The 27,107-nt window shown below is 39.2% G+C and overlaps 2 protein-coding genes across 7 annotated transcripts in view; one reads left to right on the top strand and one right to left on the bottom strand.

The window, feature by feature from the left end:
• Positions 1-589, bottom strand: part of LDHD (lactate dehydrogenase D) — a 24,964-nt gene extending 24,375 nt beyond the window's left edge. Inside the window, exon 1 of the mRNA XM_025993049.2 lies at positions 407-589. The gene's annotated coding sequence lies outside the window, so the exon portion shown is untranslated. The remainder of the gene's footprint in view (positions 1-406) is intronic.
• Positions 1-27,107, top strand: part of ZFP1 (ZFP1 zinc finger protein) — a 27,470-nt gene extending 363 nt beyond the window's left edge. The window contains exons 2-5 of one of the 6 annotated variants that reach the window (XM_072731518.1): positions 464-590; positions 5,119-5,177; positions 22,093-22,219; positions 24,220-27,107. In XM_072731518.1, coding sequence (XP_072587619.1) covers positions 5,163-5,177; positions 22,093-22,219; positions 24,220-25,295 — 1,218 coding nt within the window. In that variant the 5' untranslated portion in view covers positions 464-590; positions 5,119-5,162 and the 3' untranslated portion in view covers positions 25,296-27,107. Of the gene's footprint in view, positions 1-335; positions 591-5,118; positions 5,178-22,067; positions 22,220-24,219 lie in introns of those variants that run through there. The other 5 variants (XM_025993053.2, XM_072731519.1, XM_025993051.2 and 2 more) reach the window with 5 other exon arrangements.

The following is a 27,107-nucleotide window of genomic DNA, read 5'->3' as shown; positions in this document are numbered from 1 at the left end:
TCCTGTCCGCGCGGGGTGGGAGCCCAAACTTCGGCTGCTCGCAGGCGGCGGTGACCCTCGGGGCGGCGTCGGGGGCCGCCCGGCGCTGTCCTCGGCGCGGGGCTGGCGGGGCCAGCCTGGCCGGACGTGCGGGGGCGGAGACGGCGGCGGCGAGGGAGGGCGGCGGCGAGGGCTCGCCTTGCTCCCTTTGTCAGGAGAAGCGCCGCCGAACGGCCGCCGGGGTCTCCTGCCGCGCGGGAGCGAGTCCGGAAGCCCGAGCGGGCGCGCGCGTGACCAGGCCCCGAGGGCGCGGGGCCCGGCCGGGGGCGGGGCCGGGGCCGGACACACCTGGCGGCGCCCGGAAGCCGCGCGTGGCGTCCGCGAGCCTCGCCAGGTGCAGCGCGGAGTGAGAGCCCCGGCAAGTTACCTGACGCACACGGCGTGCCAAGTGACGGCGCTGACCTCCTTGCAAAACCCTCTTCAGCCAGGTCTTCGTCTAATCCTTACACCTCGCCTGGGACGCCGCCAGCATCTCAGTTGCAGCTGTAGAAGACCCGAGGCTCAGATGGCGGAACACCCGACAGCACACGGCCAGCCACTTTGTGCGAATGGCACGTGTTTTTCCATGTGCCTTTTGATTTCGCTCCCGGGTAGTTTTGCCCTGCAGGCGTTTTGAATTTCTCTATAGTTAGTTTACTCTTCCTTTTTTATGACGTCCAGAAGCCTTCACCACTTTGAGATTTTGCAAGTTGACTTATGATTTCCCACTGGTACTTTAGAATCAGTTATAGTTTTTTTTAAAAATTCTGTCTATATTTTCATTATGATCCTATTAATGGCTGCATTTAATATGGGGCAGTGGACACCTTTATGATGTTGGGTCTTACTGTAGGCCTTACCAGTGTTCAGGTCCTGTTTTGTTTTGTCCCCCTTAACAGCACTTTATAATCTTATTTTCAGAAATTTGTCATTTTTCTCTACTTTATTCATATGTATTTTATTGCTATTTAAGATGTAATCATTTTCCCATTTCATATTTTTTCTCGTTTTTTGTTGATATTTTCTACTGTTCTTATTTTGTATATTTGGGATTTCTCCCCCCTTTTTGTTTTTGCCTCTTTAATTAGTGTGGCTGATGGTTATTTTCATTAAAGAATAACTCTTTAATATCTATAGCATCTGTAGTAGTGACTCTTCCATCATTTTTGATATTAATAATTGGTGTTCTCCATTTTTTTTTCCTTCCTTTTGGTCAGTTTGACTAGAGGTTTTTCAGTATTATTGATCTTTTCAAATAACTTTTGGTTTTATTGAATTTCTCTGTTGTTTTTCTGTCTTGAGTTTTATTGATTTCTATGCTTTATTATTTCCTTCCTTATGCTTGCTTTGGGTTTAACTTTTTCTGATTTCTCAAGGTGGAAGCTGAGGTCATTGATTAAAATCTTTTCTGATATAGTTTAATGCAACGTTTATAGTTACAGTTAATATAGTTAATAGTTTAATGCTGTATTACTACTTTGCTATATCCCTCCAAGTTTGATATGTTGTGCTTTCATTTCCATGAATTCAGTCCTATGCTTTTTGAAGCTTTCTTTGTGACTTTTCATCCCCTTGGTTATTTAGAAGTCTGTTTAATTTCCAAATATTTGGAAGGAAGGAATTTCCATTTCTTAATTGATTTCTAGTTTAATTCTATTTAGGTCAAAGAATATACTGTGTTACAAATTTCAGTTCTTTAAAACTTCAGGTTTGTTTTCTGGCCAAAAATATGATCTATCTTAGGAATTTTTAATATGTACTTTAATGACTTGTGCTGTTGGTGGGCTCTTCTATAAGTATGAAATGGGTCAGAGTGGTTGATAGGGTGGTTCAATTCTTCTATACCTTACTGGTTTTCTACCTGTTCTGTTGCTCACTGAGAAAAGAGTAGTGAAGTCTCCAACCGTTATTGTGGATTTATCTATTTTTTCTCTTTTAGTTCTATCAATTTTTACTTCTTGTATTTTGAAGTTCTTTTGTTGGGTACATATACATTTAGGATTGTTTGGGGTTTTTTGTTTGTATTTTTTAAGATTTTATTTATTCACAAGAAACACAGAGAGAGGCAGAGACATAGGCAGAGGGAGAAGCAGGCTCCTTGTGGGGAACCTGATGTGGGATTCCATCCCAGGAGCCTGGGATCATGACCTGAGCCAAAGGCAGCCGCTCAACCACTGAGCCACCCAACCCACATTTAGGATTGTTATGTCTCCTGGTCATTTGACACATTTATCAGGTGTTCTCTATAACAGTGACATTATGTAATATCACTAGCTGATAATATTTTGAAGTCTGCTTTGTTTGATATTAATGTAATCACTCTAGTATTCTTTTGAAAGTGTCTACAAATCATATCTTTTTCATCCTTTTACTTTTTAAAAGAAGATTTTATTCATTTAGAGAAATGGAGGGAGAGAGAAAGAGCATGTGGTAGGGAGAGGAGCAGGAGAGGGAATGAGCATGGAGCCCCATGCAGGGCTTGATCTCGAGACCCTGAGATCATGACCTGAGCCAAAAGTAAGATATACTTGACTGAGCCACCCAGGCGCCCCCACCCTTTTACTTTTGATCTAGCTATGTTTTTATGTTTCAAACTGCTTATAAATAGTTTGGCCTGGCTCCCCCCGCCACAATTTGACGACCTCTATCATTTACTTGGTGTATTTATACCAACTATCAGTGTGGTTTGATTAAAATCTGCCATCTTGGGCAGCCCCGGTGGCGCAGCGGTTTGGCGCCACCTGCAGCCTGGGGTGTGATCCTGGAGACCTGGGATCGGTCCCGTGTCAGGCTCCCAGCATGGAGCCTGCTTCTCCCTCTCCCTCTGCCTGTGTCTATGAATAAATAAATAAAATCTAAAAAAAAAAAAAAAAAAAAAAAAATCTGCCATCTTGCTGGTTTTTCTACTTGTTCTATTTGGTCTTCATTCCTATTTTCTTTGTTTTCTGACTATTTTGGATTAGTCGGTACTTTTATGCTTTCATTTTTTAAAGATTTTATTTATTTTTTCATGAGAGAGAGAGAGGCAGAGACACAGGCAGAGGGAGAAGCAGGGTCATGCAGGGAGCCCAACGTGGGACTCGATCCTGGGTCTCCAGGATCAGGCCCTGGGCTGAAGGTGGTGCTAAACCGCTGAGCCACTGGAGCTGCCCCTGATTTCATTTTTTATCTCCAGTATTGGTTTATCATTTATACCTCTTATAAAAAATTTTTTTTGTGGTTGCTGTAGGGTTTACAATATACAGCTGGGGTTAATCACAGTGGACCTTTAAGTAATATTATATCATTTTATGTGTAATATAAGATCATTACAATAGTGTATTTCTAATTTCATCATCCCATCTTTTGTGCTATTATCACGTATTTTACTTTTACATATGCCGTAAGCCTATAAAACTTTGCTGCTATTTTTTGACAAATCAGTTATCTTTTAGAGTGATTAAAAGTAAGAAAAACTTTCCTTTAGAGTCATCGTTATTTTAACCATTCCCAGAGATCTTTATTTCTTTATGTAGATCCAGGTTTTTGTCTGGTATCCTATTTCTTCAACCTGAAGAACTACTTTAAATATTTCTTGTAGTACAAGTCTACTGGTAATGAATTCTGGTTTTTGTTTCAGTTTTTGAAAGATATATTTGTTGGGTATAGAATACTGAATTAGTTGATAGTTGCCCCTCTCCCTTTTTTAAGTACTTTAAAGATGTCACTGCATTATCTTCTGGCTTGTACAATTTCTAATGAGAAATTGGCTATGACTCTTCATCTTGATCCTCTATATAATGTGTCAATTTTCTGGCTTCTTTTAAGACTTTCTATTTAACCTCAGTTTTCAATGGTTTGAATATGATGTGTTGCATATGATTTGGTTTGGTGTTTATCCTGTTTGAATAAATTATTTGAGCTTCTTGGACCTATAGTTTGATATCATTCCTTATTTTTGGAAAATTCTCAGTCAGTATGTCTTCAGATATTTTAAGATTTTATTCATTTATTCGTGAGAGACACAGAGAGAGGCAGAGACCTAGGCAGAGGGAGAAACCGCTTTCCCACAGGGAGCCGGATTCAGGACTCGATCCCAGGACCCTGAGATCACAACCTGAGCAGAAGGCAGACACACAACCACTGAGCCACCCAGGCATCCCGTCTTCAGATACTACTTCTGTCCCATTTTCTCTTTTCCTCTTGGGATTCTAACAACATGTTTGTTAGGCTGTTTGATATTGTACTATGGCCTTTGGATTCTGTTTATTTATTTTCATTCTACTTTGTGTTTCATTTTGGGTAATTTCTTTTGACTTGTCTTCAGAATTACTGAAAATTTCCTCTGAGTCACTATTGAACCTGTTGAAGATATTCTTTCAACTCTGTTACTGTGCTGTCTTTTCTGTTTGATTTCTTTCTCTTTTCAAATTTCCCATTTGTTTATTCATGTTGTCCATCTTTTCCATTAAAGCTTTTAAAATATGAGTCATAATTGTTTTGTTTTAAATTCCTTGTCTGATAATTTCATCCATTGAAGCTTGTGTTGGTTGTTTTGTCTCTTGATAGTAGATTGTTTTAGTCTTGCCTTTTCTGGTGTCTCATAATGTTTGATGGAAGGTGAGTGCTGCCAGTATAATCCTTCCTGTCCCTTCTTTTTTTCAAAAAAGATTTATTTAGGGGTAACTGGATGGCTAAGACGATTAAGTGTCCAACTTTTGATTTTGGCTCAGGTTGTGATTGCAGGATCATGGGATTGGGCCCTGCATCAGGCTCTGTGCTCCGTGTGTAGTCTGCTTGAGATTCTCTCTCCCTCTGTACTTCTGGCTCATCCTCTCTTTTGCTCTAAAATAGATAAATAAATCTTTATAAAAAGGAGCCCAATGCAGGGCTCAATCCCAAGACTCTGAGATCATGATCTGAGCCAAAATCAAGAGTTGGCTGCTCAGCTAACTGAGCCACCAGGTGCCCTCTCTTTGTCTCTTCTGAAAAGGCAAGGGACTATCCCAGTAGTTGGTGTTTTCCTAAATCATGTGTAAGGATCTGTAAAAAAGTCATTGTAGGGGTTCCCAGGCAGGTCAGATCATTAATAAAAATATCTTCCTTTTTTTTCTCTTCCAGTTCTGCTTTCATAGTTCTCAGCCTTCCCCTAAAAACTGCAAAAAATGAACAAATCCCAGGTGAGTTGATTGTTTTTCCCAACTTTATTTTTTAGTGCATCTGAGGAAGTTTATAAAGACCCAGAAAATGAAATAGAAAGGCATAGATGACTGAAACTCAAGGAAACATAATAAGAATGATTGATCAATACCAGAAGCCAAAAAGCAAACCAAGTTAATTGCCTTGAATTATGAGTATCATCTTCTTGGTTTTCTGGTATTAGGTCTGAATAAATTTTATGGATCTTCATATAGATGGCATTTTGGACATCCTCAGAAACAATGGGTTTATCAGTTTGTGTCTGGTTATTTTATATAGCATTCTTCATTGTAAATACAGGGTTTTGTGTGTATTTTATTTTTTCAATCAAATTAGCATAATGCCAGAGAACTCAGTAAATCTTTGGATATGTATTTAAATTCTCCCCCAAATTCCACAAGTAACCACTGTCATTACTTTCTTGAGTAGCTTTCCAGAGTTTATATGTACATATTTATACAAGTACAAATATAGGTTATTTGAGATAGCATATTAATCATGCTGATTTGTTTTATGTGTTTTGTTTTTAATTAAAAGACTTCATTTTTTTAGAGGAGTTTTGAGTTTACAGAATATGTGAGCAAAAAGTACAGAGTTCCCATATACTCCTTCACTCCTTCCACACAGTTAACCCTGTTATTAACATCTTGCATTGCTGTGGAACACTTGTTACAATTCATGAGCCAATATGGACGCTTTAACTAAAATCTGTATTTACATTATGTTTTTTTCTTGATATTGTACATTCTATGGATTTTGACAAATATATAACATGTATCCACCACTATAGTTTCCTGCCCTAAAAAATCCCCTGTGCTCCATCTGTTCATCCTCCTCTCCCTCTCCTGAGCCCTTGGAAACCAGTGATTTTTTTTTTTTTTTTTTTTTTTTAACCAGTGATCTTTTTACTGTGCACATAGTTTTGCCTTCTCCAGAATGTCATATAGTTGGAGTCCTACAGTATATAACCATCAGTTTCTTTCACTTAGAAATGTGCATGTGAAGTTCCTATATATCTTTTCATGGCTTGATAGATCATTTCTTTTTACCACCAAATGATATTCTGTTATATGGATATACCGCCATTTATTTATCTATTCACCTATTGAATAGTCGCTTCCAGGTTTTGACAGTTATGATACCTGCTACAGACAGTCCTGTGCAGGAGATAAAATAATTTGAGTGAATACTAAGGAGTGTAATGGCTAGATTATATGGTAAGAGTATGTTTAGTTTTGTAAGAAACTGCCAGAGTGTCTTTCAAAGTGTCTGTGCCATTTTGCATTCTCACCATCAGTGAATGAGAGTTCCTGTTGCTCCATACACTTGTCAGCATTTGGTGCTGTCAGTGTTGTAGATTTTGGCCATTCTGATAGGTGCATAGCAGTATTTCATTCTAACTTACAATTCCTTTATGACATGTTGAGCATCTTTTCATATGTTTATTTGCCATCTGTATATTTTATTTGATGAGGTGTCTGTGAGGTCTCTTTGGCCCATTTTTAAATCAGGCTGTTTACTTTCATATTGTTGATTTTTAAGAATTCTTCTATATATTTTGGATACCAGTCCTTTATCAGTTACCTATTTTGCAAAGATTTTCTCCCTATCTGTGGCTTGTCTTTTCATTCTCTTGATTTTATATTTTTATCACTGAATAACATATCTGAAGACTTTACATATCAGAACATAGGGTTTCCTCAATTTTTTTTATTGTGTAATGTAGCATATATACAGAAGGGTATTTAGAGCATTGTAATACTCTATACACAGTATAACAATGTGTATAACAGAGGCACCTGGGTGTCTCAGTAGTTGAGTGTCTGCCTTTGGCTCAGGTCGTGATCCCAGGGTCCTGGGATCAAGTCCCACATCAGGCTCCCCACAAGGAGCCTGCTTCTCCCTCTGCCTATGTCTCTGCCTCTCTCTGTGTGTTTCTCATGAATAAATAAATAAAATATTTTTTAAAAAGAACCCAACAATGTGTATAACAAATATGTATATCTTAAAGAGTAATAGTAAAATGGGCACCCATGTATCATACCCAAATTAAGAAATAGAACATTCTCTGGGGCACCTGGGTAGCTTTAGTCGGTTAAGCATCTGCCTTCGGCTCAGGGCATGATCCCAGGGTCCTGGAATTGAGCCCAGAGTTGGGCTCCCTGCTTAGCAGGGAGCCTGCTTCTCCCCCTCAGTCTGCCCACTCCCAATATGTGAGCGCATGGGCTCGCTCTCTCTCTCTCTCTCTCTCAAATAAATAACATCTTACAAAAAAAAAAAAAAAAAAGAAGGGATGCCTGGGTGGCTCAGCGGTTTAGCACCTGCCTTCGGCCCAGGGCATAATGGAGTCTTAGGATAGAGTCCCACATTGGGCTCCCTGCATGGAGCCTGCTTCTCCCTCTGCCTTTGTCTCTGCTTCTCTGTCTCTGTGTCTTTTCATGAATAAATAAATAAAATATTTTTTAAAAAATAAGAAATGTTCTCTGTTCTTTATGGTACATTCTCTGATTCAGTCTTCCTAGTACTAGCCACTATCTTGACATTTTTGTGAATTACTATCCTTTCTTTAAAGATTTTACCACTTATCTATATCCCTAATCAATATAAAATTCAATTTTGAGAAACTATAACTGGAATTTATATTACCTTGTTTTGCATAGTTTTCTGTCTGATTGGTGGAGTTTTTTCTTTTTCTTCCAGACATTAAGATCTAAAGATACTGTTTTATGCACCCATGTTCCCTCGGCTAAGACTTGGGTGTTTTTTGTTCTGGGGGGGTTTAAAATTTTTTTTATTTAAATTCAATTAATATATAGTGTATTATCAGTTACTGAGGTAGAGTTCAGTGACTCAACAGTTGCATATAACACTCTTCTCATGATATAACATGCCCTCCTTATTGACCATCACCCAGTTATTCCATCCCCCTACCTACCTTCTCTCCAATAACCCTGTTTTTTTTCCCGTAGTTAGGAGTCTCTTATGGTTTGTCTCCCCCTCTGATTTCATCTTATTTTTTCCTCCCTTTTCCTATGATCCTCTGTTTTGTTTCTTAAATTTCACGTATGAGTGAAATCGTATAATTGTCTTTCCTGATTGACTTATTTCACTTAGCATAATACCCTCTAGTTCCATCCACATCATTGCAAATGGTAAAATTTCAGGTTTTTTGATGGCTGAGTAATATTCCATTGTATATATCTACCACATCTTCTTCATATGTTCATCTATTGATGGACTTCTGGGCTCTTTCCATAGCTTGGCTATTGTGGACATTGCTGCTATAAACATTGGGATGCAGGTGCCCCTTCAGATCACTACATTTATATTCTTTGAGGTTTTTTTAATCATTTTTTTTTTTTCAAATTACATCAGCCAGTATTTGCTAAAGAGATGTAACCACTTGTGTTATTAGTGATAGTCTGAAATGATATGGCCTTACTGGAGAACAGTGTGGCAAAAATTATCAAGTAAGCGTAAGTCTAGTTGTGTCTAGAAATTTTGCTGTTAATGAATAAAGGCTTCTAGGAGAAGATGAGCTGAATAGAATTTCTGAGTCATAGTCTGGCTTCAGCTTTTCTGAGAGTTTCCAAAAATCCCATTTGGAGAAGTCATTGGCAAGGTCATGAGAAACATAGGAAAACATAGGGCTCATGGGATTGGGCCATCTGGCAGGGTCAAAGTATGGATCAGGTATTGAATTTCTGGTAGAAATATAATTAGAGCAAGTGGGTTGCTCTGTATTCTTTGCTTCTTAGCTCATTGGTCAACTGCCAACTCTCAGGAGTAGATCAAAGCAGAACACAAGAAGTGAGTGTCCTTACCTGATCCAAGGCATCCTAGATCAGCACATGTTCCAAACAAGTCAAACCGAGTACAGATAAGAATCTGAGCCAGGCTTACCCAGGCATTCTGCCCTCAGGTTAAAAAGGTGGTATAATACAGTTGGCATCTTGTTTATGACAGCCCTCAAGATGCCTGCTTTTGAATTACACTATTCCAAACTATATGACAAGCAGTTTGGAATCAGTAGAGAATCACTGTCATCCTGCAGTCTCTTTCATTCTTCTCCTAGGGATTTCCTTCAGCTCTGTTATTGTCTGCCTCTTCCCATGTCTTTGTCTTATTTGGGTTACTTTTGTTTTATTGGAGTACGTTCTCCAGTATCTTCTTAAGAAAGGGTATGTAAGGGATCCCTGGGTGGCGCAGTGGTTTGGCGCCTGCCTTTGGCCCAGGGCGCGATCCTGGGGACCTGGGATCGAATCCCACGTCGGGCTCCCGGTGCATGGAGCCTGCTTCTCCCTCTGCCTGTGTCTCTGCCCCTCTCTCTCTCTGTGTGACTATCAAAAAAAAAAAAAAAAAAAGTAAGAGAGATTTTTTTTTAGACTTTGCATTTCTGAAAATGTCTTCATTCTGTTGTGATACTTGCTTGATAGATAGTATGAATGTGTATGTGTCCATTCATTGCTCTAGTTCTGTCTGGTTTTGCTTGATGTAATTTGAAGCTGTGTTATTGAGTGCATGTGCGTTTATTATTCTGTTTTCCTGATGGATTTATCTTTCTATCATTTTGGAATGCCTGTCTTTATCTGTGGTTATATAAATACAGCCATACTTACCTTTTTATGATTAGTGCTTTTGTGGTGTATTTTTAAAGTGGTTTCTGTAGGGATTACAGCTTATATACTTTACTAATCACCTAAATCACCTTGAATTATTATTATAGTACCTCAGTATGATCCAGGAACATGATATTGCAGTGAATTCTTGAAGCTTTTATCTCTATATATGCTTTTAGTTTACCTTTTTTTTTTAAAGATTTATTTATTTATTTATTTATTCATTCATTCATGATAGAGAGAGAGAGAGAGAGAGGCAGAGAGACAGGCAGAGGGAGAAGCAGGCTCCATGCAGGGAGCCCGACATGGGATTCCATCCCGGGACTCCAGGATCACGTCCTGGGCCAAAGGCAGGCGCCAAACTGCTGAGCCACCCAGGGATCCCCTAGTTTGCCTTTTTTTAAAAATATATTGTATTTATTCATGAGAGACACAACACAGAGACAGAGAGAGGCAGAGACACAGGCAGAAGAAGAAGCAGGCTCCATGCAGGGAGCCCAACGTGGGACTCAATCCCGGGTCTCCAGGATCACACTCTGGGCTGAAGGTGTACTTAACCGCTGAGCCACCCAGGCTGCCCTTTAGTTTACCTTTTTTTTTTTTTTTTTTAAAGATTTCTTTATTCATGAGAGACACAGATGGGGGGGGGGGGGCAGAGATGCAGGCAGAGGGAGAAGCAGGCTCCACACAAGGAGTCCAATGCGGGACCCAGTCCCGGATCCTGGGATCACAACCTGATTCGAAATCAGCCACCCAACCACTGAGCCACCCAGGCATCCGTAGTTTACCTTTTTTAAAAAAGATTTTATTTATTCATTTGAGAGAGCACATAAGTGGAGGGGAGAGGCAGAGGGAGAAGGAAACTCCTCACTGAGCAGGGACCCCAACTTGGGTTTGATCCCAGGACCCAGAGATCATGACCCCAGCCGAAGGCAGACACCCAACCATTTGAGCCACCCAGACACCCTTGTTTTACTTTTGTTTTTAAAGATTTTATATATTTATTAGAGAGACAGAGCATGTACATGCATGAGCAGGGGGGAGAGGAAGAAGCAGACTCCTCATTGCATAGGGAACCCAGTGTGTGGCTCGATACCGGAACCCTGGGATCATGACCAGAGCCGAAGGCAGACACTTAAATGACTGAACTACCCAGATGTCCCTACCTTTATTTTGAAAAATATTTTAACCAGTAGTACATTAAACTTTTTGGGCATATCTCACATTTCTTATGTTTTGGGTTTTCCTCCATTTTTTTTTCCTCTCTGTTTTAACTTGAAAATATTTTTATTGGCTTGTTTTCTTTTTTTTTTCTTTTTCTTTTTTTTATTTTTATGATAGGCACACAGTGAGAGAGAGAGAGAGAGGCAGAGACACAGGCAGAGGGAGAAGCAGGCTCCATGCACCGGGAGCCCAACGTGGGATTCGATCCCGGGTCTCCAGGATCGCGCCCTGGGCCAAAGGCAGGCGCCAAACCACTGCGCCACCCAGGGATCCCTATTGGCTTGTTTTCAAGTCCATTCTTGTTTTCTCCTGTGTCTAGTCTTCTATTAAAGTCTATACTGTGAGTTCTTAATTTTAGTTAAAAACTATATTTTGCAGGGGTGCCTGGGTGGCTCAGTCAGTTAAGTGTCTGCCTTCCACTCAAGTGTGATTCCAGGGTCCTGGGATCCAGCCCCATGTTGGGCTTCCTACTCATGGGGGAGTCTGCTTCTCCATCTCCCTCTGTCTTGTCCCCCCAACTCACGTGCATGCTCTCTCTCTCTGTGTCTCAAATAAATGATCTTTTTATTTAAAAAATATATTTTGCAGTTCTGTATGTCCATCTGCTTCCTTTTTGTAGATTCTAGTTCTTTGTTGAAATATTCCCATATTTTTATATGCATTATCCATCTTTTTCTCTGTATTTTTTTTTTCTATTAGGTAAACTGTACCCGCAATGTGGGGCTTGAACTCATGACTCCAAGATCAAGAGTCACATGCTCTACCAACTGAGCCAGCCAGGCACCCCTTTCTGTATTCTTTTACATACTGCTTTATAGTTAATCTGAAGGTTTTTTTTTTTTTTTTAAGATTTTTTTAAGATTTTTTTTATTTATTCATGAGAGACACAGAGAGAGAGAGAGAGACAGGGACATAGGCAGAGGGAGAAGCAGGCCCCACACAGGGAGCAGGATGTGATCCTGGGACTCCAGGATCACGCCCTGGGCCGAAGGCAGGCGCTAAACTGGTGAGCCACCCAGGGATCCCCAGAAGTCTTATGCAGTAACTGTAATCAGTGGATTATCTCTGCATATAGACTGTTGACTGTTCATCTCTCATCTCTCCCCCCCCTTTTTTTAAAAAAAAGCATCTTATCACTGCTTTTTTGGTGTTCCATATGTCTAGTAATTTTTGTTTATATGCTGGACGCAAGTATGACACATAACAAAATATGTTAAATTTTGTTTTGCCAACAACTTACCTACCAGAACAAAACTATTGCCATCTGCTATTTCTCCTAGAGACTTCCCCTACCTGCACATATTAGGAACCAGCCAAAGATCTGAGGTGAATTTTAGAGCCCCTTTTCTGTGTCTTCTTTATCTTCATTACCTTGCCTCCAAATCTCAGTTGCTTTGCAGACCCAAATGCTAATTTTTCTTTTTTCTTTTTTTTTAATTTTAATTTTAATTTTTATTTTTATTTTTATTTATGATAGTCACAGAGAGAGAGAGAGAGAGAGGCAGAGACACAGGCAGAGGGAGAAGCAGGCTCCATGCACTGGGAGCCTGACGTGGACTCGATCCCGGGTCTCCAGGATCGTATCCCGGGTCAAAGGCAGGCGCTAAACCGCTGCGCCACCCAGGGATCCCTAATTTTTATTTTTTCAATGTAGCAGCAGTGCCATTTGCTGCTTAGGTTCTATTTCTCTGTGCTACCATTTAGAAATACCTTTAGGGAGGTTTTTGCTGTATATAGAATTCAAGATTGATTTTTCAGCACTTTTATCATCATTGTGGATGTAGGGTTCCCCTCATGTTCACTGTCCTTTCAATAATTATAGCCCTGCAATGGTTGCTCTCCAGTGCCTGCAAATTGTTTTATATATTTGTCCAGCTTTTATTGTTTTTCTCTTTCAGAATTTCAAAGTGATTGCTTTTTAGTGTTGTAGGCATGAAGTCCAAAGGCCTTTCTACTTACCAGAATGTGACCTTTCAGTTCTCTACTGAAACTAGTAGGCTTTCCTCTTTGTATTCAGGATTGTAAAATTTTCTGATTGTTTTTTAATTCCTGTTTGCAGCATGGTAGTTTATATTTTTTCTCACCTTTGTTTGATTTTGTAAAGTGTGAAAATGCAGAGAAATACCAATAAAATTGTATTATGTTGAGCTATATGAAAGTGCATGATTTGTATATCAAAACGGTTGAATGGCATCAATTTCAAATGGTTCTTTCTAATAACTATGAATCTGTTGCAGTATCCAGTAGTCAAGACTTAACATCTTGGCCTATTTTCTTCCATACTCTGTGTGTGTGTGTGTGTACACTATGTGTATATATGTAAGTATTTTTTCTTTATGTTATATAGTTCATACTTGAATTCTCTCTCTCTTACTCTTTCTCACAGTCATGGTTCTCTGATCTCCCTAGCAGGCTGTCACTCCTGGCATTAAATCACCTTATTCAGTACTAAAATCCTCTTAACCATTAAAGCTTGTCTCCTCACTTTTTAAAAAAAATTTTTTTAAAGATTTTATTTATTCATGAGAGACACACACAGAGAGAGGCAGGAACATAGGCAGAGGGAGAAGCAGGCTCCGTGCAGGGAGCCCGATGCGGGACTCCATCCTGGTACTCCAGGATCACACCCTGAGCCGAAGACAGATGTGCCGAACCACTGAGCCACCCAGGCGTCCTGTCTCCCCACTTTAGAGGTAGCCAGTATTATAAGTTGTGTGCAGTTGTATCCACTTTCTTTTTTTCATTCTTTTGTATGCATTAAATAGAGCTTATAGAATTTGGGAGTTGTGGCATATACATATTTTTGGAATCTCTTTTCACTAATTTTTTAATCATTGAGGTTCCTATGCCAGCTTTTCTAAGTGCCTTTTATTTTGAAACTTTGTTATTTAAGATTGCCTTTTGTAAAAAAGTTTGTGGTTTTGTTTGTTGTTTTTTTTTTTTTAACTCTCTGGGGGCACCTGGGTAACACAGTTGGTTAAGCATCAAAGTGTCCAACTCTTGGTTTCAGCTTGAGTCCTGTTCTCAGAATTATGAGACTGAGCTCCCTGTTTGGCTCTGCACTCAGCATAGAGTCTACTTAAATTTCTCTTTTGGTCTCCCTCTGTCTCTCCCCCACTAAAATAAATAAACCTTAAAAAGATTATCTAAGGGTCTTAACCTTTTATTAAATGTTTATTTGGGGCAGCCCGGGTGGCTCAGTGGTTTAGCGCACCTTCAGCCCAGGGCCTGATACTGGAGACCCAGGATCGAGTCCCACATCAGGCTCCCTACATGGAGCCTGCTTCTCCCTCTGCCTGTGTCTCTGTCTCTCTCTCTCTCTCTCTCTCTCTTTCTCTGTGTGTCTCTCATGAATAAATAAAATCTCTAATACATAAATAAATAAATGTTTATTCTTTTTTTTTTTTTTTTAAGATTTCATTTATTTGATAGTAAGCCAGGGAACACAGGTGGGGGGAACAGCAGAGAGAGTGAGAGAAGCAGGCTTTTCTTTCTCTTGGCACTTTTAGCACTTTTCTTCCTCTACTGGTCTGTCAAAATATATTTCCATTTTTTTTTTTTTTAAGATTTTACATATTTATTTTAGAGAGTGAAGGGGATGGGAAGAGGGAGAGGGAGAAAGAATTTTAAACAGACTCCATGCGGAGCCCAACCAAGAGTTGGATGCTTAACCAGCTGAGCCATCAAGGCACCCCTATTTCCTTTTTTTTTTTTTTTTAAGGCACCCCTATTTCCATTCTTTTAACGATTTAGCTTACTCTTTTGTTGTTTATATTTTAAACAAAGTTTAAAAAGTTAATCACAATTTATATTTTCCTTCCAAACACAATATTTTCCTATTTTCCCTCTGCTACAATTGCTGGAATCCTAAAATTAGTTTCAGCTAACTATTTAATACCTTCTTCCCATACCCCATATATACTTATTTTAACAACATATTTTGCTGACTTTTTTGCTCCCTGATGTTTTTTGCATCCAACTGACTCTTCTTTATGGTTCATATCATTCAATAGTAGTAAATAAAAATAGCTAACACTTACCTGACATTTATTATTTAGTAGCTACCATTTTTTTTAAGATTGTATTTATTTATTTGAGAGAGAGAGATCACAAGCAGGAAGGAGGAAGAGAAGGAGAAGCAGACTCCTCACTGAGCAAGAAGCCTGATATGGGGCTTGATCCTAAAACCCTGAGATCATGACCTGACCCAAAGGCAGGTGCTTAACCCACTGAGCCACCCAGGTGCCTAGTAGCCATCATTTTAAATCAGGTTGTTGAACTTATGCCCGTGAGCCAAATGGCCTTCTGCTTTCTTTGGTATGGCCTACAGCTTAAGAGTGTTTTTTACATTTTTAATGGCTAGTAAAAAAAAAATCAAAAGAATAGTATTTCATGGTGTGAAAATTATGAGATTCACATTTCAGTGTCCATAAATCAAGTTTTATTGGAACATAGCCATGCCCATTTATTTACATATTTCCTATGGCGGCTGTCTCCATACAATGACAGACTTTATTGGTTATAGTTGGGACTGCATGTGGTCTGCAGAATCAAAAACATTTACTGCTTGACCCTTTTTAGAAAGTTTGCCAACTCATTTTCTAGTATCTTCAGCACTTTAAAGATATTCTGTTATTTTCTGGTTTACATTGTTTCTGTTGAAAAGTCAGCTGTCAGTTTTATTGTGCCTTTGTAGGCAGTGCATCTTTTTTCCTCTGGGATTTTTAGCAGTTGTATAGTGTATATAAGTGTGTTTTTCTTTGTATTTGTTCTTTTTGGGGTTAATGGTGTTTGATGGTCTGATGTGTGAGCTGTTTTGGAAAATTCTAAGCCATTGTCTCCATGTAGTTTCCTTGCATTTTGCCTCTTGTGCTGGGACTCCCAACTACAAGTATATTATGCCTTTTTATTTTTTATTTATTTTTTAAAAGATTATTTATTGGGATCCCTGGGTGGCGCAGTGGTTTAGCGCCTGCCTTTGGCCCAGGGCGCGATCCTGGAGACCCGGGATCGAATCCCACGTTGGGCTCCCAGTACATGGAGCCTGCTTCTCCCTCTGCCTGTGTCTCTGCCTCTCTCTCTCTGTGTGACTATCATAAAAAAAAAAAAAAAAAAAAAGATTATTTATTCATTCATGAGAGACAGAGAGAGAGAGAGGCAGAGAGACACAGGTAGAGAGAGAAGCAGGCTTCATGCAGGGAGCCTGACTCGGGACTCGATCCCGGGGCTCCAGGATCAGGCCCTGGACCAAAGGCAGCGCTAAATCACTGAGCCACCCGGGCTGCCCCATATTATGCCTTTTTAGTTTAAAACCATGTGCCTTTTAGTCTCTTTGATGTGTTCCCATCCTTTGTTCTTTCTCAGTTTCAGTCTCCGTTCCTTACTGACCTATCCAGTTTTCAAGTCATCTTTTTAAGGTGTGTTTAACCTGCTGTTAAATCCAGTTACATATTTTAAAAATATGTTTTCTAATATTCTTTCTTTCCTGCTTAGTTTTACTCTGTGCTGTTCCTTTCTTTTCTTTCTTTTGTGAGAGGTTATGTGGCCCATGACTTTTTTTTTTTTTTACTTTTTTTTTTTTTTTAAGATTTCATTTATTTATTCATGAGAGACACAGAGAGGCAGAGACCTAGGTAGAGGGAGAAGCAGGCTCCCTATGGGGAGCTGGATGAAAAACTCAATCCCAGGACCCCAGGATCCCAGGATCACGCTTTGAGCCAAAGGCAGACACAACCACTGAGCCACCCAGGTGCCCTTGTGACCCATGACTTATGCCTGGGTGATGACAAGTCACATTGTTTGTCTCTACGTATGTTATGCTGACAATGTGGAGGTGATTTCACTTTTACTTCGTGAATGGAGTGATCATATCTTGGGTGATGAAAAGCTTAACCACTAGTAAAACTGATATCCAGATACAAATGAAATTGTCAAGTACAAATAAAGCTAGAATTGATCTAGTAACATATAGATTAAAACTGAATAAAGGGCAGCCCAGGTGGCTCAACGGTTTAGTGCTGACTTCAGCCCAGGGTGTGATCCTGGAGACCCGGGATCAAGTCCCGCATTGGGCTCCCTGCATGGAGCCTGCTTCTCTCTCTGCCTGTGTCTCTGCCCCTCTCTCTCTCTCTCTCTCTCTCTCTCTCTCTGTGTGTGTGTGTGTTTCTCATGAATAAATAAATAATCTTTAAAAAAAAACTGAATAAAAAGCATTTTTAATGAGGAGACAAGCATATTGGAGCATGCATGATGACATCTTAGAGAAATGAGCCATATATTAGGATTTAGCAAATATTACCAAAATCTTTACATAATCTGGGGATCTCTGGGTGGCTCAGTGGTTTGGCGCCTGCCTTTGGCCCAGGGCGTGACCCTGAGGTCCCAGGATCGGGTCCTGCATGGAGCCTGCTTCTCCCTCTGCCTATGTCTCTGCCTCTCTCTCTGTGTGTGTCTTTCATGAATAGATGAATAAAATCTTTAAAAAAAAAAATCTTTACATAATCTGAGTATGAACAGTACAGATACTATATTATTTTGGCTGGCTACTTAGGATGTTGCTATAGGAATTATGTGGCATGTCTCCAGGAAGAAGAAAATAATGAAAAATAAAACTGAATACTCCATTCAGTTTAGCATTATTTTATTTGTGCCTAACATACTAATGTACTTTGTGCTAACAGGAATATAAAGATGAACAAGATACAATTTCTAGTCTAAAAAATTTTATCAGGACGCCTGGGTGGCTCACTTGTTGGGCATCTGCCTTCAGCTCAGGTCATTACCCCAGGACCTGGGATCGAGTCTCACATAGGATAGGGCTCCTTGTGGGGCGCCTGCTTCTCCTTCTGCCTGTGTTTCTGCCTCTCTCTGTGTCTCTCATGAATAAATAAAATCTTAAAAATTATCTAGTGGGGGAAGTGGAAGGAATAAGGCACATTTAACAAAAGAAAGCAAGGTAAAATTGCCACAAGAAATATAAAATATCCCTGGGTTTAAAACTGAGCAGAAACTCAAAATATGAAAGGATCACACCTAAGTAATCTAGAATGTGATCTTCCTGGAAAGATCTTTCATAGAGAGGAGAGCCATGGGAAAGAGGGTTGGAAAAGAAATTTGAATGATGTTGAATACTGAGATAGTTATTTATTAGTTTTCAGTATCTACTCAAGGTATCATATACTAGAGCTACTCTTTAGAAAAATGATGTTAGTTTTAGAATATAAGGTAGATGAGAATAAGAGGAGACAGAAAATAAGAGGAGGCTTTTGTAATAATTGGGGTGGCAGTGGAAACAGTAAACAGATGAAAGACTGGAGGGGTTCTCTAGCTTGCCTATAAGGGGAAGATTGGTCTTGCTTTTTGTGTCCCTAGTACTTAATTTAGTCCCTTGGAAATTTCCTAGTGATCTTGTTTTTTGAACTATAACTTTAGAAGCGATCTGATAATAGTAATAAATATTTACTACTGAGAAAATGTTGATTCTCTGATTGTTGACCCTCCATGGCCTTAATCTCAGGTATGACCCACGACCTACATTCTCTTTTTTTTTTTTTTTTTTAATTTTTTTTTTTAAATTTTATTTATTTATGATAGGCACACAGTGAGAGAGAGAGAAGCAGAGACATAGGCAGAGGGAGAAGCAGGCTCCATGCACCGGGAGCCCGACGTGGGATTCGATCCCGGGTCTCCAGGATCGCGCCCCGGGCCAAAGGCAGGCGCCAAACCGCTGCGCCACCCAGGGATCCCTACATTCTCTACTTTCATGCCAAGTGGCTAAAAAATCCTAGAAGATGTCATGAAATAATGCTGATTAAGCTACTTGCAAATTTGTGGAGTATAACTAGGTCATTTGTAATACTCAGACCTTTATGTCCTTTGTTTTCTTAAAATTTTTCCCAAGGCTAGGAGTTATGAATGGGAGATGCTGAGAAGTCAGTAGGGCAAGGGTTTTAAAGATGGTGACAAGTGTAATCTAGATTTTGGAGGTATGGAATCTTACATGGACAGTGACAGTTGGGAAGAATCACAAAGGCCTAAGGAATCAAAGGTCATAACTGAAGATGAAAGATTATAGATTCAGAATAGAGAAAATGTGAATAGGTTAAAGAAAATTCTTGTACTCAAAAGTGAAGTTGAGGCAACAGTTTAGATGTGTAGAAAGCCCCCAGCATGAGATTGTTTAACTTATGATTTTTTTTGCTTTACAGTGTTGTGAAAGCAATACACATTCAGTAGAAACTGTACTTGGAATTTTGAACTTTGCCTGGGCAAACACTGTGTGGTAGGATATTCTTGTAATGGTGGGCAGTGGCAGCAAACCACAGCTCCCACTCAGCCACATGATCAAGAGGGTAAACAACCAGTAGACTTAAAACCATTCTGTACCATACAGCTATTCTGTTTATCATTTCAGTATAGATTTAAATAGATTATATGAAATATTCAACACTTAATTGTAAAATAGGCTTAGAGTTGAGTGATTTTGCCCACATGTCCGCTAATGTCAATGTTCTGAGCACATTTAAGGTAGGCTAAGCAGAGCTACAATGTTTAGTGGGTTAGGTGTACTAAATGCATTTTCAACTTAAGATATTTTCACAATTATAGTTTATCAGGGTGTAACCCCATCATAAGTTAAGATCTAACAGTCTGAAGAGTTGAGGAAGGAGTATTAAAAAATAGTCTGCTCTAGATGTCAAATATCTACTCAGGGCATAGGCTTTCTACCCAGAACACCAAATTCATTCCAGATGGAAAATATACTGTCTTGACAAAAGTCTTTCAAGTCAGTCATGCTTTATATCACTTTTAATGCTCTTGGATCATAATTATGTTTCATCCAACAATTTTTTTAGTTGTTTGTATAGAGTATGGAAGAATAACACTGAGAAAAAAAAAAACAAAATAGTTTCACATTTGATGTTGGAGTCATTTCTAAATTATTGTAGTCAAAGTTAATTTATTTGAGTCAAAGTAATGTGCCACAGGTTTATCCTCCTTGTTGGTCTGGCAGCCATACAAAAGTTCTTATTGTACCTATCATTTGGTCAAGTGGATGTAGATGAATAAAATCCGTGTAGCCGGGCAGCCCCGGTGGCTCAGCAGTTTAGTGCCGCCTTCAGTCCAGGGCCTGATCCTGGAGACCCCGGATCGAGTCCCACGTCAGGCTCCCTGCATGGAGCCTGCTTCTCCCTCTGCCTGTGTTTCTGCCTCTCTCTCTCTCTCTCTCTGTGTGTCTCTCATGAATAAATAAATAAAATCCTAAAAAAAAATCCATGTAGCCACCATTCAGGCCAAGAAATAGATATTAGCCAGGATTCTTGAAGCTCTTGTGAAATCCTCCCTGTGTGGCTGGAATTAGTTCATTTCCATTGCTTTATAGGACTCAGTTGTTTTAATATACCATAGGATATTAATCTATTATTGATAAACATTTGTTTTTCCAGCTTTGGGCTCTTAATGTAAAATGTGTGAACATTTTTAAAAAATTTTTTGAGGTATAATGACGTAGAATTATTAGTTTCATATGTGCAGTGTAATGACTCAATATATATTGCTAAATGATCACCACAGTGATTCTGATAAACATCCATTACTATACACATTAGTTTTTTTTTCCTTGTGATGAGAGTTTAGCAACTTTCACATATGCAGTACTGTATTGTTAATTGTAGTCACTGTGCTGCACATTACATCACACATCTTTGCTTATAATTGGACGTTTGTATCTTTTTAACAAACCCTCTTCCCCCATTTTGCCGACTCCCCACCCTCCACTCTGGCATCCAGTCTGTTCTCTGTATTCATGAGCTTGGTTATTTTGGGGTTGTTCTAGATTCCACATATAGGTGAAATGATACAGTATTTGTCTTTCTCTGACTTATTTCGCTTAGCATGATAGCCTCAAGATCCGTCCATGTCGTCACAAGTGACCACAAATTTTCTTTTTTACCTGAGTAATAGTCCATTGTGCTTGCCACATTTCCTTTTCCATTCGTCATTGGACACTTAGGTTGTTTCCATATCTTGGCTATCATAAATAAGGCTGCAGCGAATATGGGAGTGCATAGATCTTTTCAAGTTAGTTTTTGTTTTCTTTGGATAAATACCAGAAGTGGAATTGCTGGGTCATGTGATAGTTGTGTTTTTTGACGTGGCTTCATACTGTATTCCTTAGTGGCTATACCAGTTTACCTTTCCACCATTTACCTTTCCACCAACAGTCCACAAGGGTTCCCTTTTCTCCACATCCTCACCAACATTTCTTATCTTTTTGATAAGAGCCATTCTAACAGATATGAGGTAATCGATTAGTGATGGGTTGAGCAATCTTCTCATGTACCTGTTGGCCATATATAGGTCTTCTTTGGAAAAATGTCTGTTCAGATCTACCCATTTTTTGATTGGATTGTTTTGCTATTGAGCCGTGAGTTCTTTGTAGATTTTGGATGTTAACCCCGTATCAGATGATTTGCAAGTATTTTATTCCATTCAGTAGGTTGCCTTTTCCTTATATTGATGGTTTCCTTTCTGTGCAGAACACTTTTAGCTTGATATAGGTCCACTTTTTTATTTCTGCCTATCATTTTTATCACTTGGATATGGTAGAGTTCTGTTTATGCCTGACATTTTGTCTTATAATTAGAAGTTCATATTTTGCCTTTAAATATTCAAAGCTTTAATTGACTCTTTAATACTGTCTGGTTTGATACCACAAAAACACCAGAGCACCATCTCTGCCCTGGTAACACTAAATACTGCATATTTATGTATTAATCTCCATATATACATTTTCAGAGAACACTGTTTTATAATCTTAGATGCTTGTCAGCTATGATAGTGCCAGAGGTATAGGGGAATCTAAATAAATGCTTTAACTATTATAAAAAATATTTTTGGAAACATGAAACCTTGAAGATGTATAACTGGTATTCTATATAAATTTTCATGGTGAGTGAATGTTTTATAACAAGGTAAGAATAAGTTTTCCCGTATCCTTTCTACATCACCAAATGTTGATCATTTCAGAATGAATAGCAATATGCCATTTCAGGGATCTGTTTCATTCACGGATGTGACTGTGGACTTCACTCAGGAGGAATGGGAGCAACTGGACCCCTCACAGAGGATCCTGTACATGGATGTGATGCTGGAGAATTATAGCAACTTACTGTCAGTGGGTAAGGACAGCTTTCGGGTGTAGTTCAGTGTTTGCCTATGATTTATGTACTTCCTGCATTAACCAAAAATTCTGAGCTTCTGAATTACAAAGTAGTTTTGGCCTTGAGCTTCAGTTGTTAAAGCTGAGCAATAAGGAAGAACTTGAGAGTCTGCACTCTTTATTTTAGGGATTTCAGAAGTCAAAGCAGTTAGAAGCTATGTTCCAGTAGCAAGTTCTCTGATATTATCAAACCAGATATAATTTTCAAGCATCAGGAAGAGGTATAGATAGCATATTAAGAATTGCAAGTTCACAACTTTCTAGGGAAGATGGTGAAAGAGGGAAGGAGAACCAGAAGCCAATGGAAATGATAGCCTAGGGATTATGAATGGGTTGAAATATTTCAAATTTTTTTAAAAGATTTTATCTATTTGAGAGTGCGTACCCACTCGCGAGAGTGCAAGCAGCAGGGAGGGGCAGAGGAAGGAGTAGACTCCCTGCTGAGCAAGGAGCCCAATGTGGGGCGCGATCCCAGGACCATGACCTGAGCTGAAGGCAGATGCTTAACTGACTGAGCCACCTAGGTACCCCTAAAATATTTTTTAAGAATCAATTTTTCAGATCTCCAAACCTTCAGAGATGGCCAAACTGGATGACCTATATTCCTCAGGTCTCAGAATCATACCCCTAAAGTATCAGTCTTACACATTTCAATGTGAAGTACTTACAAATGTGAAGTATCCTTTCACATTTGGCATTTGTCTACCTGTCTTAAGCCTTTGTGATTAGTTGTGCTCTTTCATTTGTATTCTCTGCTTGCCAGAATGGTGACTTTGATATTTTAGGTCATGAAATTGGCTTAACAACCTTAAGGAAAATACAGATTATACACACACACACTTATTTTTTTTTTAGTGTGGGGTGATATTGTCCTAAACACAAATGGCAGCAAGATCACAAGAGTCAGGAATAATCAGGAACACATAGATGAAAATAAAGGTTATTAAAGGTCAAGGGTTGGGTAAATTTCCTTCAAATAAAAGCAGGGACAAGATTGGTTTAAGAAGAAATGGAACATATTAGAAAAATATTGTAGTAGAAAAAAGTAGTAAAATGTTTCTGTCAAAAGGCTCTTGGACCCTTGATTAATTTTCTGTTTCCCACAAAATAGTTCTGGGTCTTGACATCCATTTGCAAAAGTCAGACTTTAGAGATTTGGATCTTTGCAATAGGATCAGCTCTGCAGACCTGTGAGAAGTGTTGGCTTTAGGAAGTTGTGTGGCAGAGAGGAGCAGACCACAGTAATTCAGAGCTTGAGGGGTAGTTGCTAAACTCAGATCTGCCTTGGCTTTTTTCCCTTAAAGAAAAGGAGATGAAGATGTTAAGACTTTTTAATTTATTTATGAGACACAGAGAGAGAGAGGCAGACACACAGGCAGAAGAAGTAGGCTCCGTGCAGGAAGCCCAATGTGGGACTTAATCCCGGGTCTCCAGGATCACACCCTGGGCTGAAGGCGACGCTAAACTGCTGAGCCACCCGGGCTGCCCCCACTCCTTATTTTCTTGATCCGTGCTGTTTGGTGTCCTTAAGGATAATTTTGAATCTCCTTCCCACATCATGTTTGCTGCCTTTTGTTTTTATTTCACCTTCTAGGGTCATTTTGTAATCTGGCAATGCTACTTGTGTCCATTGTCCGTTTCCATTTCTTTTTCAAAGTTTAAGAATTAGGCAAAATTTCCATTAGAGACTTAAAAAAAAAAAAGATTTTATTTATTTATTCATGAAAGACACACAGAGAGAGAGAGAGAGGCAGAGACATAGGCAGAAGGAGAAGCAGGCTCCCTGCAAGGAGCCCGACGGCGGTGTTGAGCCACCCAGGCATTGGAGACTTTTTAATACTAGAAGACCAAATCCTACCTAAAGAGGCAGCCCCCCGATGGAACATTTGTGGAGATTTCACATTCTCTAACATTATAGGGAAGGGGCTGACAGATCGTATTTTGTGTGCTCTTTCCTAGAGGTGTGGAAGGCTGACGACCAGATGGAGAGGGACCACAGCAACCCAGATGAGCAGGCGAGACCATTTATCATTTTTAAAAACCAAACCCCAATTGAGGAAAGAGGGAATCTCTTTGGAAAAACATTTAATCTGAGCACAGATTTTGTTTCTTTAAGGCAAGTACCCTATAAATATGACTTATATGAAAAAACTTTGAAATCGAATTCAGACTTACTTAATAGTAATAGAAGCTATATAAGAAAGAGAGCTGATGAGTGTAATGGATTTGGAAAAGCACTCCTCTATCTGAAGCAAGAGAAAACCCATAATGGATTAGAATACTCTGAATATAATAAAAGTGGGAAAGTCTTTAAAGAATCCATTTTTAAACATCAGAAAATAAGAAATTTGGTCCAACCTTTTATTTGTAATTACTGTGACAAGGCTTTCTCCTTTAAGTCACTGCTCATTAGTCACAAGAGAATACACACTGGAGAGAAACCTTATGAATGTAATGTGTGTAAGAAAACTTTCTCCCATAAGGCAAACCTCATCAAACATCAAAGAATTCATACAGGGGAGAAACCCTTTGAATGTATTGAATGCGGAAAAGCTTTCACGCACCAGTCAAACCTCATTGTACACCAGAGAGCACACATGGAGAAGAAGCCCTATGAATGCAGTGATTGCGGCAAGACATTTGCCCAGAAATTTGAACTTACTACACACCAGAGAATTCATACAGGAGAACGACCCTATGAGTGTAACGAATGTGCAAAAACCTTCTTTAAGAAATCAAACCTCATCATACATCAGAAAATTCACACGGGGGAGAAACGCTACGAGTGCAGTGAATGTGGAAAGTCCTTTATCCAGAACTCACAACTCATTATACATATGAGAACTCATACGGGAGAAAAACCCTACGAATGTACTGAATGTGGCAAAACATTCAGCCAGAGGTCAACCCTTAGATTGCATTTACGAATCCATACAGGAGAGAAACCGTATGAGTGTTCGGAATGTGGGAAGGCCTTCAGCAGGAAGTCCCGACTCAGTGTCCATCAGAGAGTTCACATGAGGGAAAAGCCCTGAGACTGCAGCCAGCTGGAACTGTGGGAAACCCTTCCACCCTAACCCTTCCCGTTGGGGAAAAACTGCACAAAGGTACTGACGGAACGTACAAGTTCACAGTGAGATACAATCTACCAAATCAAAAAACACATAAAAACAGGGTCCCCTAAGAACAATGTTATACCCAAAGTTAGATATGATGCCCAGCTAAGGAATATATATCAGCATATATCCAATTGTAAATAGACATGCTTAGTTGTATTACAGTGAATTACTCAAGAATGAAATATTCTGAGCAGCAGCATTAAGGATCGGTACCTTAGGAATTTGGTGGTTGTGTGTGATCCTATCTTAGATCCACACATGTAAATTTAACACTCTCATTGGGAGTTTGAAATCCTTGTCCTCTTATAATTGGGACATGAATAAGATTTTCCATGCTAAACATGTGTTTTTCAGTACCTTTCCAAGCCAGTATGCATTCCACAGGAAATAGGTAACAGAGTTTCAGTGGCATGTTGCATATGTTTTCTCCTATTGCTCGTTGGCATAGAGAGTCGGTCCAACCAACATTATTCAGCTGCCTCTTCAATAAACAGAAGACAAGGTTGAAGTTTTAGCTTGTTTCTGGGGTTGCTAGAAGCATTATTCATATAAATATGTACGTGAGAGAGAATTAAGAGGAGATCTAGAGACAGACCACTGTGGGCCGTCTCTCCATAGGCACCACAGCTGAAGAGTGCGCCCCATCTCTAGTGCGCAGTTACTTTGCAGTGGGGTGTTTACATACAAATGCATGTCTTTTAACATTGTATAACCCAGAAATTACTTGTACTTTTATTTGTGTGTTTCCCTATTTCTCTTAATATTTTACAAATTGTCTTACAAAAAGTAGAATATGTATGTGGTTCACAAATGTTACATTTTAGAGACTTTAGAGAAAAAATTTAAACTGTCAGTAAATGTCTTAATGCTTTTTTAAGTGTCCATGTGCACAACCCACTTTAGAAATGCATTTTTGCCCCATTCTGTGTAAAGGAGGCATTTCCACTCCCTGAGTTTCACGGTCATCAGCCAGAAGCATCTCCCTTTGGAACTTAAGTATAAGTTAAGCCTTTCCTTTAAAGGTTCACACATTAAAGGTTATAAGTTAGACTTTTCAGCTATCTCTCCATATGTTTAACAACCTAAAAAAAGCTTTTTGCATAACTCAGAGGCAAAGTATTGATTTCAGATTCCCAAGTTTCTCTCCTGATCAGTCATAAATCACACACTAGATTTGTCACTGGCAACTATAACTGGCCTTTTTTCTTCCTTGCTTCTGAATGTCATTGATGTGCTGTGACTATATATGAATATGAGTGACCTGAACAGATTTACCAGAACATCTATGTCCAGTAAGTCTTTGTCTTTCTAAATTGTCATCTTGTCTACTACCAAGCAAGGAAGCAGGGGAAAAGATTCATCTCATACACTGCTGTTAGAAATGTGTAAAGTGTAACTCTTCTAACATTAAGAATACACATACCCTTCAATCCAGGAGTCTCACTCCTGGGAATCTATCCCTAAGAAAAAATAAAGTGCCAGTATTTAAGATTATATGTTTATCAATGTATATTGTATTTTTTGATAAAGACAAAAACAATGTGAATGACCATCAGTAAGAGAATGAATAAACCTCAGTAAAAATATACCATACTGGATGGCATTCCATGGAAAAGAATGTAGGAGCAAATGCCTCCAGGTCAGATGAGAAGAGGGAGAGGGAAGGGGAGAGAAGGAAGAGTTTATGTGTGTACACCACATTTTTAAAATAAAGATCTAAGAACATTA

This window comes from Vulpes vulpes, chromosome 12 (genome assembly GCF_048418805.1).
Source record: "Vulpes vulpes isolate BD-2025 chromosome 12, VulVul3, whole genome shotgun sequence".
Taxonomy (NCBI): domain Eukaryota; kingdom Metazoa; phylum Chordata; class Mammalia; order Carnivora; family Canidae; genus Vulpes; species Vulpes vulpes.
Note: the sequence above shows the minus strand (reverse complement) of the source record. Positions and strands in the feature narration are given on the sequence as shown.